Source organism: Dermacentor silvarum, chromosome 8 (genome assembly GCF_013339745.2).
Source record: "Dermacentor silvarum isolate Dsil-2018 chromosome 8, BIME_Dsil_1.4, whole genome shotgun sequence".
Classification (NCBI taxonomy): domain Eukaryota; kingdom Metazoa; phylum Arthropoda; class Arachnida; order Ixodida; family Ixodidae; genus Dermacentor; species Dermacentor silvarum.
Genome location: NC_051161.1, coordinates 43,891,477 through 43,906,374, shown reverse-complemented (window position 1 = coordinate 43,906,374; position 14,898 = coordinate 43,891,477). Strand labels below are relative to the sequence as shown.

Genomic DNA, 14,898 nt, shown 5'->3' with positions numbered 1-14,898 from the left:
GACCATCATTCCTCCCGGCTCATTTCTGAGTTGCGTTTTTCGTCAGCCTGTTCAGACGAACGATGCATGCTGAGCGCCTCACGCTTTCGTCGAAACTCCGCGAATGCCACACGGTAACTCGAGGATGCTCGTTGAAATTGCTCTCAAACGCGACTAACCCCCCCCCCCCCCCCCCCCCCCCCCCCAAAAAAAAAGAAAAAAAAAAAAAAGAAAAAAAAAAGATTTTCTTTGAAAAACTAGATTATTTTGTGATGGTCCACCTTTCAGACATGGAGGACGTGTAGATGACAAGACAGTATTATATGATGTCGCTTTACTCGTTGCAAGCGGTTTTCAAGTTTGCTCGAATTGCGGGGCGTGTACGTGGAACAGCAACCAGACGGCATCTGCTTAGCTTCCCCTGGTTTTTCACGTGATTAGCCTGAAGTATGCTTATAAAGCCTGAGCGAGTGCTACAGCTTCCATCACTTCAGGTGCACAATTATAGATTTTCTGGCAAACATCCGTTGGATGCTCAGACAGAATAACGAAGTCGTCAGCTTAAAGATCGGCATATCACGTGCGGCCAAGTAACCATATAGGCGCATTTCGCTTGCTCGATTTCTTCTATCTTGGCTCCCTAGGCAGTGCCTAATGCTTCACCGCGTATTCGGAATACGTGGCGATGGCAAGGGTATATTCGACTTTCGGTGGTTGTTCACATTGTGAAAAGGATCCATCCATTCTCAGGGAAAAACTTTGGGGTTGAATTCCATACTTTCTCAACGTGTGTTACGTTCATCGAATGGGCACTAAAACTTCAGTTGGTGGTTAAGTAGTTTGGATCCCCCCTCGAGCTTACTCGGTACATACGGTTCTAAAAAAAAAATTATGCCATGCGTTCGAGATAATACGATACCTAGCACGTCACTCAAGTGCGGAGTTCAGGCGATTAATCACAGTCTGGGTTTTCACCGCGAAATTCTCTTTTTACCATTCGTTCTACGAAATCTTTGGCATACAGAGAAGCGTTCCGCATCCATAGCGTTTGCCAGCAACACTTTCAGCAGCTCGCTGCAACCTATAGCGAACGCACATAACAAAAGCACGGCATTTACCGCGAAGTATTATAACGTGTAACTGTAGAGGCCGGAAACGTCGTAACCAATCAATTTCCTGCCGTACGCTAGCATGTATATTGCACTGTCAGCACCGCGCGATCACTGAAAACTAACTCAGCCCGGAAGATTCAGGTTATAAATACGATAACCAATAACTTAACGCCACTGTGGCAGACGGCTCGCTGGCTAGTCCCACATAAATGTTCACAGTAAAGCAAGCAAATAAAGGAAAGTTAAAAAAAATAAAACGGAGCACGAAATTCTCAAACACAGGGTCTACGTGTCCCTTGAAGACTATTTCCACTTGGAAACATTGGTGCAACGGGAAATACATACAATAGCACATTGCGAATCATTCAGATAATGCGGACGACAAGCGTTCAAAGTCACTGGTTCACCACTCACGTGTCCTTTTTTTTTTTTCACAGTCGGGGTGTCGGTGACTGCCTCGCGTCAAGTCCGATCAACATGGGGCACATATCGTAGCACTTCACCGTGTTTCACCAAGTTTTCACCTACACTCAGTCTTCCACGAACGTTCCAAAAGGAAACGCAATACACATTTTTTGCGTAGCCTGCGAGGGCCGAAAAACGGTGGTATACACGTCGGAAGGAATCCACAGACGTCCAGGTGGTTCATTCAGGTGGGGATGATCGCGAATTTCTCAAAACACACCCTTCGTCACGGATGAAGGAACATCATAATGAATATGACTTTTGTATAGCATGACTGATCATTGTACGATGAGTAACATCAGTGGCTGACAACTCAAGCCAGTCACAGATTTGAAACATTTCTAAAAGAGCATTCAAAAGGCCAATCGTTCCCCGTCACACACAGTCAGGCGCCATGTATTTGAGTGGCGGCTCGTTCGTTGAGAAAGATTTGTTATGTTTTCTATTTATTTTTGTTCCTACGCCGGTCACGAATAGGTGCGCACAAGCCACAGTGCTTACTGAAGGTGGATACCGCAGAAATATGAAAACCACATCATCAAGTGATCAATCTTGTCGCTGGAGATGAAGTTGATCGTAGTAACGCTCCTAGAAAACTTCGAGCAGGGCACAATGGGCGGAACTTTGTGATGAAAATTCGCGCTTGATCATCGTAACAGTGACTGTCGTTCGGAGAAATGAGGCGGTAGCTCAAAGAAAATCCAAGCACCAGCCAACCTATAGATTCGCAATGTTTTCACTCACTGCCTCAAATTTTTGACTACATGCTATACAGCTCTTCCAGGACAGCCATATCAACGGCAATAATTCTGCGCGATCGGGGTCTCTGTCGAAATATAACCAACGAAGGTAATCTTCTTGCCGATCCTTCAGGCGACACGACGGATAGGTGGTGGTGTAGATCACGTGGGTAGCACACGTCACTGGATGAAAAGCCGCCATGTTACAATGCGCACACGGCGTCTCGCCATACTCCCAACCTTTTTCTGCGCTCACAGGTACACACGCCCCGGCAGGATGTGACAGTTCACCAACCAAGTGTGCATAACAGTGTATCAGTTCTCCACGTCGAGTATGTCCGCGGGCTGGTGGTCGCTGTCATCGTCATCGTCATCTTCGATGATGTCGATGGCGCTCGAAGAGGTGCCCGGCTCGTTGCACGAGTTCTCCAGGTCCGGGTCCTCCGGTATGCCCAGGGTGTGCGTGAGTGCGTGCCGGCGCAGGTCGCAGTTTCGGCGGAACACCTTGCCACAGGCTGGGCAGTGGTACGGCTTGATGTCCGTGTGCGTCAGCAGGTGCGTCTTGAGGTTCGAGCGCTGGTTGAAGCTGCGGCCGCACGTGGGGCACTTGTGCGGCGAGTCGTCCAGGTGCAGGATGCGGTGCACGGCCAGGGTGCGCGACTGGCAGAAGCCCTTTCCGCACTCTCCGCACTTGAACGGCTTCTCCTTCGAGTGGATGTACCTGGGTAGATGAGGGAAAGGTGCGGAGAATGGGTTACTGTGAGCGTTGGCAGTTGGAGTCCTGCGCTTGTGCGTTATTTAGTTCTTTCAATATGCTGCAGGCCATACTCTGGCCCTAGCAGGAGTGGATACTTCAAAAAAGAAAAATGTGTTAAGAACGAGTATATGGAACAGATACGTGCGTGATAACACACAAGCAGTCTTTAAGAACGAACGGGCACTCACAAAGCATCATCAAAATTTTCAAGTTTGTTATGCAAATATTTATGTAATTCTACACATACACGAATATGATGTAAGATTTGACGAAACTTCAGCGCAAGAATTAAAAAAAATGTGGTCAGAGTTAAATCAACTTATGGAATGGTATTGAAGCGCACAATTGCACGTCGCGATAAACAAACTTCATACGGATAAAGTTCGCTCAACCGTCTTTACCAATATAGTTGGCGAACGAGAGAAGCCTCAGTACACGGAGCCAACGTTCCGACATGGAGGACTTTTCTTCTTCAAGGCCCTGACGAAAACAACTCCTCCTTGTCGAAACATTGGCCCAGTCGACTGAAAGTGTTCCCCCACTATATAGATAAATTACAATCTTTACTTTCCTGTGACCCTTCTGTACTGTTTGGAACTCAATCGTGTTGTTCTCGTTTGCTAAGTTCTCTGCCTTGCTATCGTGAGAAAAGACTCAAGTTATGTCTAAAAGTTAAGTGGCATTTGGCGTAATGCAGGGTGAAAATGTATAAAAGTCGCTGCCTGACTTTTATAGCCTGGCAGCAGGCTATAGTATAACACGCATAAAATGTATAAAGCGCGACCTGACAACAGGCAAGGAGGCTTGCCTGCTGCCGACGAGTATTTGCTAGCGACCGACACGCCGAACAACGGGACGAAATATTTCGCGCTTTTAGCCGTGCTGTTATGCACAAACAAAACCATACAGAAAGAGCAAAATTATAATCAGAACACAAAAATCGAAGGGTTGTTCCCGAGGAAGAGTAATATTAGTATTATAGCATAGTTATTTTTGACATTCACGCACTTCACATAGTTCTTTGTTAGAGAAGACGAACGGCATGTTGTATGAAATTCACCAGCAAAATTTAATTCTGCGTATCTGTGTCCATATTTGAAGTGCCCCTGTTGAAGTTTCGTTTCTTAAGCATATGTATGACGGCTGTTTACTGTTGAACGTCTTTACGAGGAGCGAAAAAGGACTCGGAAGGGTAGTATTTTCTTACCATTTTTTTTTTCGAAATGGTGGCGTGTTATCTACGTAACTGTGTACAGCCTCCCGCATTTTAGCTATACCGCGCGAGCGTCCATCACGCGTAGTTTTAGCGGCTTTAAGCGGCGATAATCAGCGAGACCCGCAGAAGTACTCTCAAGTGCACTAAGCACTCTTCTGTGCAAGAGTCGTCTAATGCGATGTTCCCTTCAGGACGACGTACGACCATATTGCAGTGTTCTCGCGCGATGTAGCTAAAAATGCGGGAGGCTGCACATCTGTTGGTATATGTCTAGATTAGAAGTAAGGCGTGCGTATAAAGAAAGGGGATGGATAAAACTTAAGAAATAACAGTGCAATTTCTTGCACCATTAAAAAAGGTGGCCACAGAATGGCGTATTCGAATTCATATCATGCAAGCATGTTTGATTACGTGATTCTCGGTTTGCTGCTTGGTACACTAAAAAGATCAAGCGAACGCATGCATTCAAAACGAAGTAGCATCTTGTTGGAAAAACCAACTATCCCGGTCTCATACCTTAACGAAGTAGCACCCTCACAACTTCCGGTTTGCCTCACAGTTAACTAAGGAACCTTACAATTAACAATCATGGCGCGACAACAGGGGTCGCAGTTTAACAAGGCACACTTAACATATCCTCCGCTGCGTTCCTGGTTCGGGTAATTTTATTTTTCAGCGCAGCCTTTTAAACCCTTGCCTGCTAACGGCGCAACGAGGCCGCTAGGCTGTACGCCACGAACACCAACGCTCTTCGCGCTTGCTCGAGAAAAAAGAAATAAATTGTATTTTGACTCTAGCGTAAAGCGATCGTGCATATTCTAAAACGTGGACTCCGGACAGGGGCAGAAACGACCACGCGCGCCTTTGGTGTTCGCGCGTGAAAAATGAAATTTAAACGAACGCCTCAAGCACGCGGGCCTCTGTGCTGCAGCATTTTGTATAACATATACACATATGCACTGCCACGCGGTGAAAAAAGAAAAGAAAAAGAGAAGGCACGCCTCCACCAACGACTGCGATGATGGCTGGGGACGTATGTTGTGTATACACGCGGCGCAGACAAGCAGTTTAGTTACATGCATACGTGTATATACAGAGCGCCGCCCACAGGGCAGACGCCTCGTCAGGTTGTTTATAACACGAGGCCTGTGAACGGCGGTGGGCGCGTGTCGCGTCGTCGAAGCGTTTCCATGTGGGGGATAATTGAAATTCAATCTGCTCGCCCCGCTAATAACGTCTGCTGCCCACGGGCCTCGGCGCGATGCGTCTTGAGGTTGTCTCGAAGGAGGTTAACGATGATGTGCTGAACGCGTGCGTATTATGTATGCATGTACGCCCGTTAAAGTGCGCACGCCGTCTTCGTGTGCGTCCGCGTGCTTTGCGGGAGCCGAGAGGATTTGTGGACGTCGTGCGCTGCGAAATATTATTTGCGCATCGGTGCTTCGTCCGAAGGTGCAGTTGTGCAGTGTTCGTAAGGAAAGTCGCGCGCTGAACGGATTGGTTTAAAGGAGCGTCTTCCGTTCACCATGTCGTGTGGCTTTTACTATGAACTTTCTTACCAAAAATTGATGGATGAAACTCGCGCTAGCATCTACAGGAACTGCAACGGATCAGCCAGCAGGATAGGAATAAACTTTATGTGTCCAACGGTTATGGCTGTTCGTGCCCGGGGCTATAGGCTGCCAGAGGTTCATCGCCGGATCAGCCAGCATATATATATATATATATATATATATATATATATATATATATATATAGGAACAACCGCGCCTAGATAGCACAAGGCCTGTGCACTCCGATCCATAACGTAATGCTACCTGGCCTGACTGCCATAGAATCTAATGAGGATGCTCCCAAGTAAGCAGCGGCGATTCTGACGTCACCGCTTTGGTCACGTCAGGCTTGGCAGTGGAAATTTCGGGCATAGTAGCATGACGTCATAATTAAAGCACTGGTAGGAATGGTGGGTGGTATAAATAGATTTCCCTAAGCTTTGTCCCTCTGACTTCAAACGCTTTTGTGACTTTTCAACTTCATCAATTCAAAATAAATATCGCGTAATAAATGCAACTCACGATAACTATATGCATATGCGGAGAAACACATTGCCCTCACGCGTTCAGAAAGAAAAAGAAGAGACTGTACGATCACTCGGAAACTTAGAAAAGTACAGCGTAATAACCAACGTCACAGAAACACCTGAAGCCACAATAACGAATATCAGACATAAATCCATATGTGCATTCTCTTTGAGATCATAGTTGCACAATCACAGCGCCAGAGTTCCCTCTAGCCTCTGGCTTTGCTTCTGGCTTTGCTTCTGCCTTTGCTTCTGGCTTCTTGATTGTGAAATGAACGCTTCAGCAGCAAGGAGGTTTATTTTTCGTATATCTTGCTCTACACACCACGTATTATAGTGTTGGAAAGGTGAAACGTGTCCGCTGAAACCTAGGAAATTGAGTATATGTATAATAACTGCACTAAACATTGTACTGTCTGGGCAGTACATGCATATCACGCGGTTCGGGACTCTTCATGAGAATATGGGGCTTATATTCAACACGCGCACAGCCAAAATTCTAGCATGTGCGCTATTAGGCAACGAATGTACGTACAGGGCCGTGGTTATAGTCGTACCGGTTTCACCGTATATGTTATGACTCTCTTTATTTTTCACTGAAAGAGCAGTTTAGCAAGAGGGCAGTTCGGGCTAGTTAGTTTCTGTAGACAAAAAAAAAAAATGGCTGAGGTTTGACTCTTGTAAACCTAGTTATCACGAGCGAAAGGTCTGTTTGGCTTGGTTTCGCAAAGACTATGCACACAGCTGTTTCATTAATGCAGCCTTCCGCGCTTGGTGAGCTTCTCTATAACGTGCTAATCTGGCCTCCCTTTGCTCCGGTGTTTTAGCAGCCAACTTCGCCTTTGCTTGAGATTTCTCAGCCTGCCGTCAAGCTATATCTACTGGATGATTGGATTCAGCCTGTCGCTTGCGCTGAAGCGCACGTACAGACGGCTCAGCCGGCGCGCCATCCATGGCGCGACTGAGCGACCAAGCGCCTGCGAAGCAGCCGATAAACCCTCGCCTAGTCACGTGGTACCTAGCGGCGAGGCTCCGAGCGAGCGCAGCTGCGACGCCTCTCCGCAGCGGATCACGTGGCGTGACGTCACACATGGCACACTTGCGCTCCGGCGGCTCAAGGTCATTGCGACGTGATGAATGACCTTGAGAGACATTGCGTAGTAGAGCTTTCGCTCTAAAAACTGCATTTTTTATTCTTCTTTTTTAAGAGATAAAAAAGCTGTGTAACCAGAGAACGCAAATCACCCACCTGTGGTCCCTGAGGTGGTCCTGGCGGCGAAACGCCTTGTGGCAGATGTCGCACGTGTACGGTCTCTCGTCGGTGTGCGTCCGCTCGTGGATGAGCAGGTTGTAGGACTTCGTGAAGCGGCGCTGGCAGAACTTGCAGATGAACTCCTTCTTGGGCCTCGACGAGCCGCCTCGGCCTCGCACGGGCTTCCGCTCGAACAGTTCCCCCGCCAGGGGTCCGACGGCGCCTTGTAGCGAGTAGTACGACGGCAGCAGCGGGAAGGCCGGAGGCGGTGGCCTGCCCGCCGACGACGGTGGACCCAGGAGCCCGCGCTGCGTGGTTGCCGACGGGTGGTGCTGGGGCGGCATCGAGGGCGGCTGGTGCGGACTGAGCCGGGGAGCCGTCCGCTCGTGGCCGTCGGCGGTGAGCGAGGATCGGTCCGCGTCGCCGTCCCGCGAGGTGGCCGACTCGGCGAGTCGGGAGAAGTCGAACTTGCCCCGCGGTCGGGAGTGGTTGGACGTCGAGGACGACGCCGTGCGCTGCGGGGGAGGTGGGAAATTTGAAAAAAAAAAAAAAGCTTATTTAACCTCTCCGATCTCGATAGACAGGCTTTTTTTTTTTTTGTCGCGAGCTCAACGAAGAGATGAGCGGTATTAGATGCTGTGTTTAATGGAAGCTGAAGATATGTTCGTCTGACTGACAGCCTAGCATGCTACTCAACGTGTTGGGTGAAAGATACGACAAACTTACAAACAACACATACGTCCACCGACATGCGCACTTACACTCAACTAGCTCATAAAGTCTCATTTAAGTTCAGCCACTAAAATATTCTCTGCCAATAACCATACGCAAGCTCAGCCCGTACGATAATACGGAGTGTACTTGATGGTTATATATGGCTATACAGATCCAACTTTGGAATCCATGTGAAGCGGTTAAATCAAATGCTGTAAGCTCGCCCATTTCATTCTCGCGTATTTGGCGCAATGGAATACTGGCGCACGCATATGTGCTCTCGCGCACCCCGTGCTATCCCGATGCCACACACGCGGCGATCATCTCAAAGAGCTGGTTGGCGTTGCATGCACGAGAAAAAATATATACGTGCGATTGTGGCCTAACGCTTAGAGCAACGACTGCTGTGTACGCTTGGGGACCAAGTTTCGATATCACCATCGGGCACGTAATTCAATTCTATTTTTTAAAGAATGAGCTATTCGGCAAGACCGCAGCACTATGGTGCATGCACCCAGCACCCAGCCAGGAGCGTCCGGTAGGGTTCTCAAAACAAGCATCGCTTTAAATATGGCAGGTTGCCGAAGCGGCAAAGCGGGAAATGTGCAAACTAAATCGGCTCTATTAATTTTTTTTCGCCGTATACACGCACACACAACGCGCAGGCGTACCGTGCTCGTAGCCGAGGAGGCACCACGCACGGTGGGCGCAGCGGGCGACAGCTGCGAGCCGGCGGCCTCCTTGTGGGCCGCGGCGCTGGCGCCGGCCAGGAAGAGCAGGGGATAGGGCGCGAACGGCGCCATGGCGAAGCCGGGCAACAGTGGCAGCGGACCGCCCAGCGGGAACGGACCGCCGGCGCAGAAGGGTCCGCCGGCGGCGGCTGCGGCTGCTGCCGCTGCCGCGGCTGCGGCCGGGGCCATGGCCGAAGCAGAGTGGTGCGGCGCGGTTTTTCGGAAGCCGAGGAGCGCCGCGGGCGACGGGGCATGCACGGCTCGCGACTTGGACGGCAGGCTCAGGTCGGCCGGCAGGCACTGCGGCTGCGCTTGGAGGGGACCACCGCTGCTGCTGTTGTTCGTCGAGTGGGCTACGTCTGCGCAGAGGTGGAAAAAAAAGGTCGTGTCGGTTAGAATAGAATGTCTTCATTTTCCAACAACAGTTGGAGGGGTCCTCCAGGCGAGAAGCTATACAACGTAGCTTGAGTGTGCCTTAATGCAGCGCAACAGCTTTTCCTTATATAAAACGCACATAAAGTTTCTAACAATCACACAGTTTACAACTACATAGTCACAGAGTAAGCACTAGTTACATCAGATTCGTAAAATATGAAACACAATTTGCAGAGTAGTGCGCACAATCTTCCCACAATAGTTCAGTTGGTGGAGTCTTACGACCTCCCGGAGCTGACCATAAACGAGAGAGTGTACGCAAATAATTTTGACTTTCCAGGCTTTTGTTTTAACCACAATGCAACCTCAGAATATGTGTACTCCTAACCGAGCAACTCGAGCAAAAACATTATAATGAGTCCCCTTGCCGAAACTTTGGCTCCAGCGTAAATCCTTGTTAGGCCAATGCTGCTTTGTCTCTACCAGTGATCCTCGGCCTTGTTTGGCGTTCTAATTTTACTGACCTTCGGCGCTCCAAGAAACGGCTACAGTTATTGTGGGACGCGCGGTGTCTTTAACTCTCTCAACAAAGGTGGTATGTATGTTTGCGAACATTCACTCGCTACTAAAGTGTCTAATTATCAGATCTCCTTAACATCGATACGCCTGTAAGAATGAAAAGTGCCGGAATTGCACATAGTGCTACTGAAATAGATAAAATATTCATGATGGCTCGATAATGGAAGGTGACCGCCGTCCGTCCCACTGCGCTGCTGCGGATAAAGAAAACGTAGGAGCGACGTGCACACAATAAACGTGTGCTATTTATTTGTTAAATGTGTGTGTTTACTAGAAGTTGACATCTAAGTGAAGGGTAATCTTGCTAAAGCATCACGTGTCACAACGGAATAATCACAAAATGCAGTGATTACAGCTCCCGTATTGCAGCTTTACTCATATAGACATTTCCAGCGAGATATCTCTGGGTGTCGCCATAGTGCCTTTCGAACTGTCGTGAGCCCCCGTGGGCATCTGCTCAGAGTGCAGCCCCCCTCCCCCCTTAAGTGGTACTGTTTGTTCTTCTTCTTCTTCCTGGGGTTTTACGGTACTCTTTGTACTCACTATGGCGTTCTCATAAACCTATACGTTTTCGTAGGAACAGTGCTGGAGCGTTGACAAATCATGCCCCTTCCCATACTTCTGTTTGTCTGTAAAGCTTGCTTCACTGCGGCACTTTGTGTGCTGTGACGAAGACACCTCGGTCGAAATGTCATACGAGGTCGCCACGCTGATTGCGCTGCTAACACTCCATCTGTTTTTCTTACAGTACGCGCGAAAGGAGAACGGGCCACCTATTGGCATAGTAATTCGTATCATGGCGTATCATGGTGTCTCTCTTCTGGGCCAGTGAGGCGTGGCGCTAATCTACGGGTCCGCAGTAAGTGTATACACCAAACACATTTGGGCACAACTGCTTGCGGAACTAGTCTGCGCGTCGAGCGATCTTGACAGCTGCGGATAGCATGAAATGAAATCACGATGAAGAACTTCGCTTTCGTCGTTAAGGCGAAATGCAACTACACCGACGCTCGTTAATTGAAGGGTGGTCAGGTGTTCGAATAACCAAACGCTCACCGCTATAAGATGGTCGCATAATTTAGTACCCGACCAGGCCTTGAAAACGATGTACAATCAGAGATTTCTCGTTTTGGTATGATGTCTTCTTATCGGATAGAGAGCGGGTACTCTGTGCCAATAGACCAATAGACTTCACATACGCCAATAGACTTCATATCTTCGTATAGACTTTATTTAGACCGATAGACTTCATATCCATGGGGGCGAAAATTAAAAAAAAAAAAAAACGCCCTTGTCCCGTGCACTGAGGTCACGTTAAAGATCCCCTGGTGGTCAAAATTAATCCGGAGTCCCCCACTACGGCGTGCCTCATAATCAAATCGTGGTTCTGGCACGTAAAACCCCAGAATTCAATTCAATTATTTAGAGCGAGGTCTCATCAGTTAACGCATTTTTACATCGGCAGTGAGGTCGCACGCACAGAGCGCGACAACACCGGTAAACGAACGAGCCAGTAAAGAAACAAAAAATAAATAATAAAACAGGAAATGTGCGCGTCTCCCTCGCTACGACGAGCAAGTGTGCAAATTAACTCCGTCGTAACATGCACGCTTCCCTGTTCGCACTTTACCACCCGTTGCCTCAGCGCTCGTAAAGATAAACAGGGCGAGGGCGGCTCGTGGCCGACATTTACGGATGTTCTTCTTGAGCCTCACCACCCTTCCCGTCTCTCCCCCCCCCCCCCCCCCTCCACCCTTTCGTTTTCCAACTGTGGTGAAGGGTGCATGTCGCAGGAGTCGAACACGAGCGTCGGCGTGGCCTCATTAGGGCAGTGTTCATTTGGCAGGTGCCGCGCCGCAGACCGAGGCAGTAGAGAGAGACAAGTCACGATTTGTTTTTGTGTCACAACGCAAAAAGGACAGAAAGAAAAGCCGTCGCACACGACGACGCGGCCTGCGCGACAGCGCTGGCAGCTGTGGCCTCGCTCTCGTCTCTGCAGAGCGCCGGTGACATACGCCACCGCTGTGTGCGTGCCCGCGTAATGCTTGTGCGTACACGCTCGTGTATACCTCGCTGTGTGTACGCGTACGCGTCCATTAGTATTGCTATAAATTCGTTCGTGCTCGTGTCGTTCCGGAACGTGTATAACACGCGCACTGGTTTCAGAGCGACGTACGGTAGCTGGCTTGTGTGTATACCCCCGTGTTCGCAGGCGCCGTTTCAGACCTCGCGTTAAAACTCGGCTGCCCCCATTTGTTTTGTGTTGTTTTCGTCGTTCTCGTTTCCTTTATACGGTACTTGTGCGCGGCATGAGAGTGACGTCAGCCCGGAAATAAAATGGAATTCTTGAAGGTGTTCGCGGCACATCTGCTTATTGCACTGAATTAGCGCGGTGTCTGCGAGTGGACGAAAATAGTGTCATGGCGGAGTGAGTTGTGACCTTGTGTGTGTGTACAGCACAACCTGCAGACGGCGGGGAAATTAAAGGTTGTATGACACGTTGGGTTAAAGTAACTTCTCATACTGCACCGCAGCCCCCCCCCCCCCCCCCCCCTCCTCCCCTCCTTTTTTCCGCGTACCACGGAATCTAGGCCGGAAATCGGAAATTCGGGGGAAAAAATGCGCGACACACAAATCCACTCCTGACATGCTAATATATGAATAGAGGAAGATACGATGGGTGGCTTCGCGATGACATTACTGTTAGTTTTATTTTTTGGCCCTTGGTTTTAATCCTTTACCGCCTCAATTCGTGTACTATAGCTTGTCACTTCTCGCGCACAAATGCAAACTGCTACGTGTTGTATTTCTTTTTTCATAGGTACGTGAGGTATATAGCATTGCGGTGAGCCGCCCAGACTGCTTTCAGCCACTCCACATTATCCCCCGGTTTGAAAATGCCTACAGTTGGCTATAGCATTTCGCGTAATAAATATCGAGACAGGGACAGTAGGCTGCAGGCACTCACACATCGCTTGTGTGTGTCCTCCCTTCTGTCTCCCTCTCAAGATTTTTTTGTAATAATAGCTTGTCGCACTAACAAGAACAAAACTGTATCCCTTGTCTGTACACACACAGAAAGGCGTGAGTAATTAATGAGCGCATTGCCTTACGGAATCCGTCACGTACGCCGCGCTATTTCGATGCCACGTTAGTTTCAAACTGACATTCACGAGCGCTCCGTATGGCTCGAGTTAACGCAAGGAAGAGAACATTTGCTGTCCCTCTCCGAAGAGGAGGTTTTCATACCGAACGTAACCAGTTCGTTGCTCTCTGAGCTGACGTCCCGTTTGTTACTGGCAATGTAACGTGCCCACGGTCGTCTGTTACTTATCGTTATCCCGACCGTTGTTTCTCCCAAATAAAGTTACGCGCGCGTTCCGCCTCCTCGGCGAACGACAACGTATTACGCTTTGCGCAAACGTAAAACCGGTCAAGACCACCACGCTTTGCCCGCGAAAGCGCGCGCCTGTCACGGAAGTCAATACGGGCATGTTTACGGACGCGCGCGTATTTTTTCCACCTGCCTCGGGGGCCTTCGTCCGCTTTCGTACTCTGTACTGCCTCAACAGGGAGCCGTGGAGACGCCGAGCAAGGAAATATTGATGGCCCGCCCCAGAACGTATAACGATGCCCTCCCTTCTACAAGCCGCGCGCATGCAAGCGGTGGCTGTCCCGTACGTTTGCCCGAGCCTTCTTATTTTTTACTAACTCTACGAGGGAGGCCCGGCAAACACATCAAAAACGTCGTGCTGACGTATATAAAAGCTCGTGCTATACGATGTACGCCACGGACGCCCGGCAAAAGGCTTCGCTCGGGGTCTTTTCAACGTTGGTGGCGGTCAGATCTCCTACCTAGAGCGCGTGGCCTCCTCCTTGAATGAAGCAAGGAGCGCTGACGCTACGACTGGGTATGGAAAGAAAGAAAGAAAGAAAGAAAGAAAGAAAGAAAGAAAGAAAGAAAGAAAGAAAGAAAGAAAGAAAGAAAGAAAGAAAGAAAGAAAGAAAGAAAGAAAGGAGAGGTGCGCGGCGTCGGAGAGCTATAGCGAGCGTGCGTCCAGCAGTTATCTTCTTTACTTCCCTCGAGAGCCGACGCGGAGAAACAGAGCGTAGGACGCACGGTTTTAATGTATACCCAATAAACAACGCTGCTTCCGCAGCCTGCGAGCCTGCTGACGGGGGGGCTCTTCTCCCGCTATTGCGCGGGCGGAAACTACCACAGAAGCACGTATTCCCTTCTCTGCTCGTGGCCTCTTGTTCTCTGGCCGTTTCGAAAGCGTAAATCAGTGAGCTTGCGCAGGGTTAGCGGAAGGGGAGGGAGAGGGGGGGGAGGCGAAGGAGGGGGGTGACCACTGTTTGCCGATTGGATTTGTAGCCCGGGCCGTTCTTGGCCCGTCTGCAGCCAGCATGGAAGGGCTCCGCGGTGGCCGTTCCAGCCGCCAAACAGGCTGCCTCCGCCCGCCACTCCTGCGTATAGTCCGCGCTGTCTGCTCGAAGCTTATCCATAATCGCCGGAGAAAACAATGAGGGACAAGGCAGGGACACGCTTGCGCGAACAGGGACTTAACGGAGGCGACGGCGGAGAAGTGATCTTGGTCCAGAGTGATGCTGTCGGTGCGTTGTACGCGCACAAGGTGTCCCGAGAAGAAGAGACAATGGGCTTTCATTTTCTCTTTGTGGCGCACTTGACTAACCTTGCGCATTAGGGAAGTATACCGTGCATCTCGACTTTGAAGGCCACATCGCACGTGACCATGAGCGATCACCGAGTGCCCGTGGTGCAGTTACTGTGGCGTCGATGGTGTTACATGGCTTATATCAGAGAGTGGGGCGAATTTCGCTAGTCATTGAACATCGGCTGGGTCTTGTTGAATACGATTGTTCCCATTAAATAACAG

General features: G+C 49.6%; 1 protein-coding gene across 2 annotated transcripts in view; it reads right to left on the bottom strand.

Annotated features, from left to right (window-relative positions):
- Positions 1-239: 239 nt before the first annotated feature.
- The window catches only part of LOC119461109 (protein sister of odd and bowel), a 425,754-nt gene continuing 411,095 nt past the window's right edge, over positions 240-14,898 (bottom strand). Inside the window, exons 3-5 of one of the 2 annotated variants that reach the window (XM_037722297.2) lie at positions 8,987-9,405; positions 7,599-8,116; positions 240-3,017 (exon numbers count right to left, since the gene is read on the bottom strand). In XM_037722297.2, coding sequence (XP_037578225.1) covers positions 2,612-3,017; positions 7,599-8,116; positions 8,987-9,405 — 1,343 coding nt within the window. In that variant the 3' untranslated portion in view covers positions 240-2,611. The remainder of the gene's footprint in view (positions 3,018-7,598; positions 8,117-8,986; positions 9,406-14,898) is intronic. The other variant, XM_049655189.1, reaches the window with a different exon arrangement.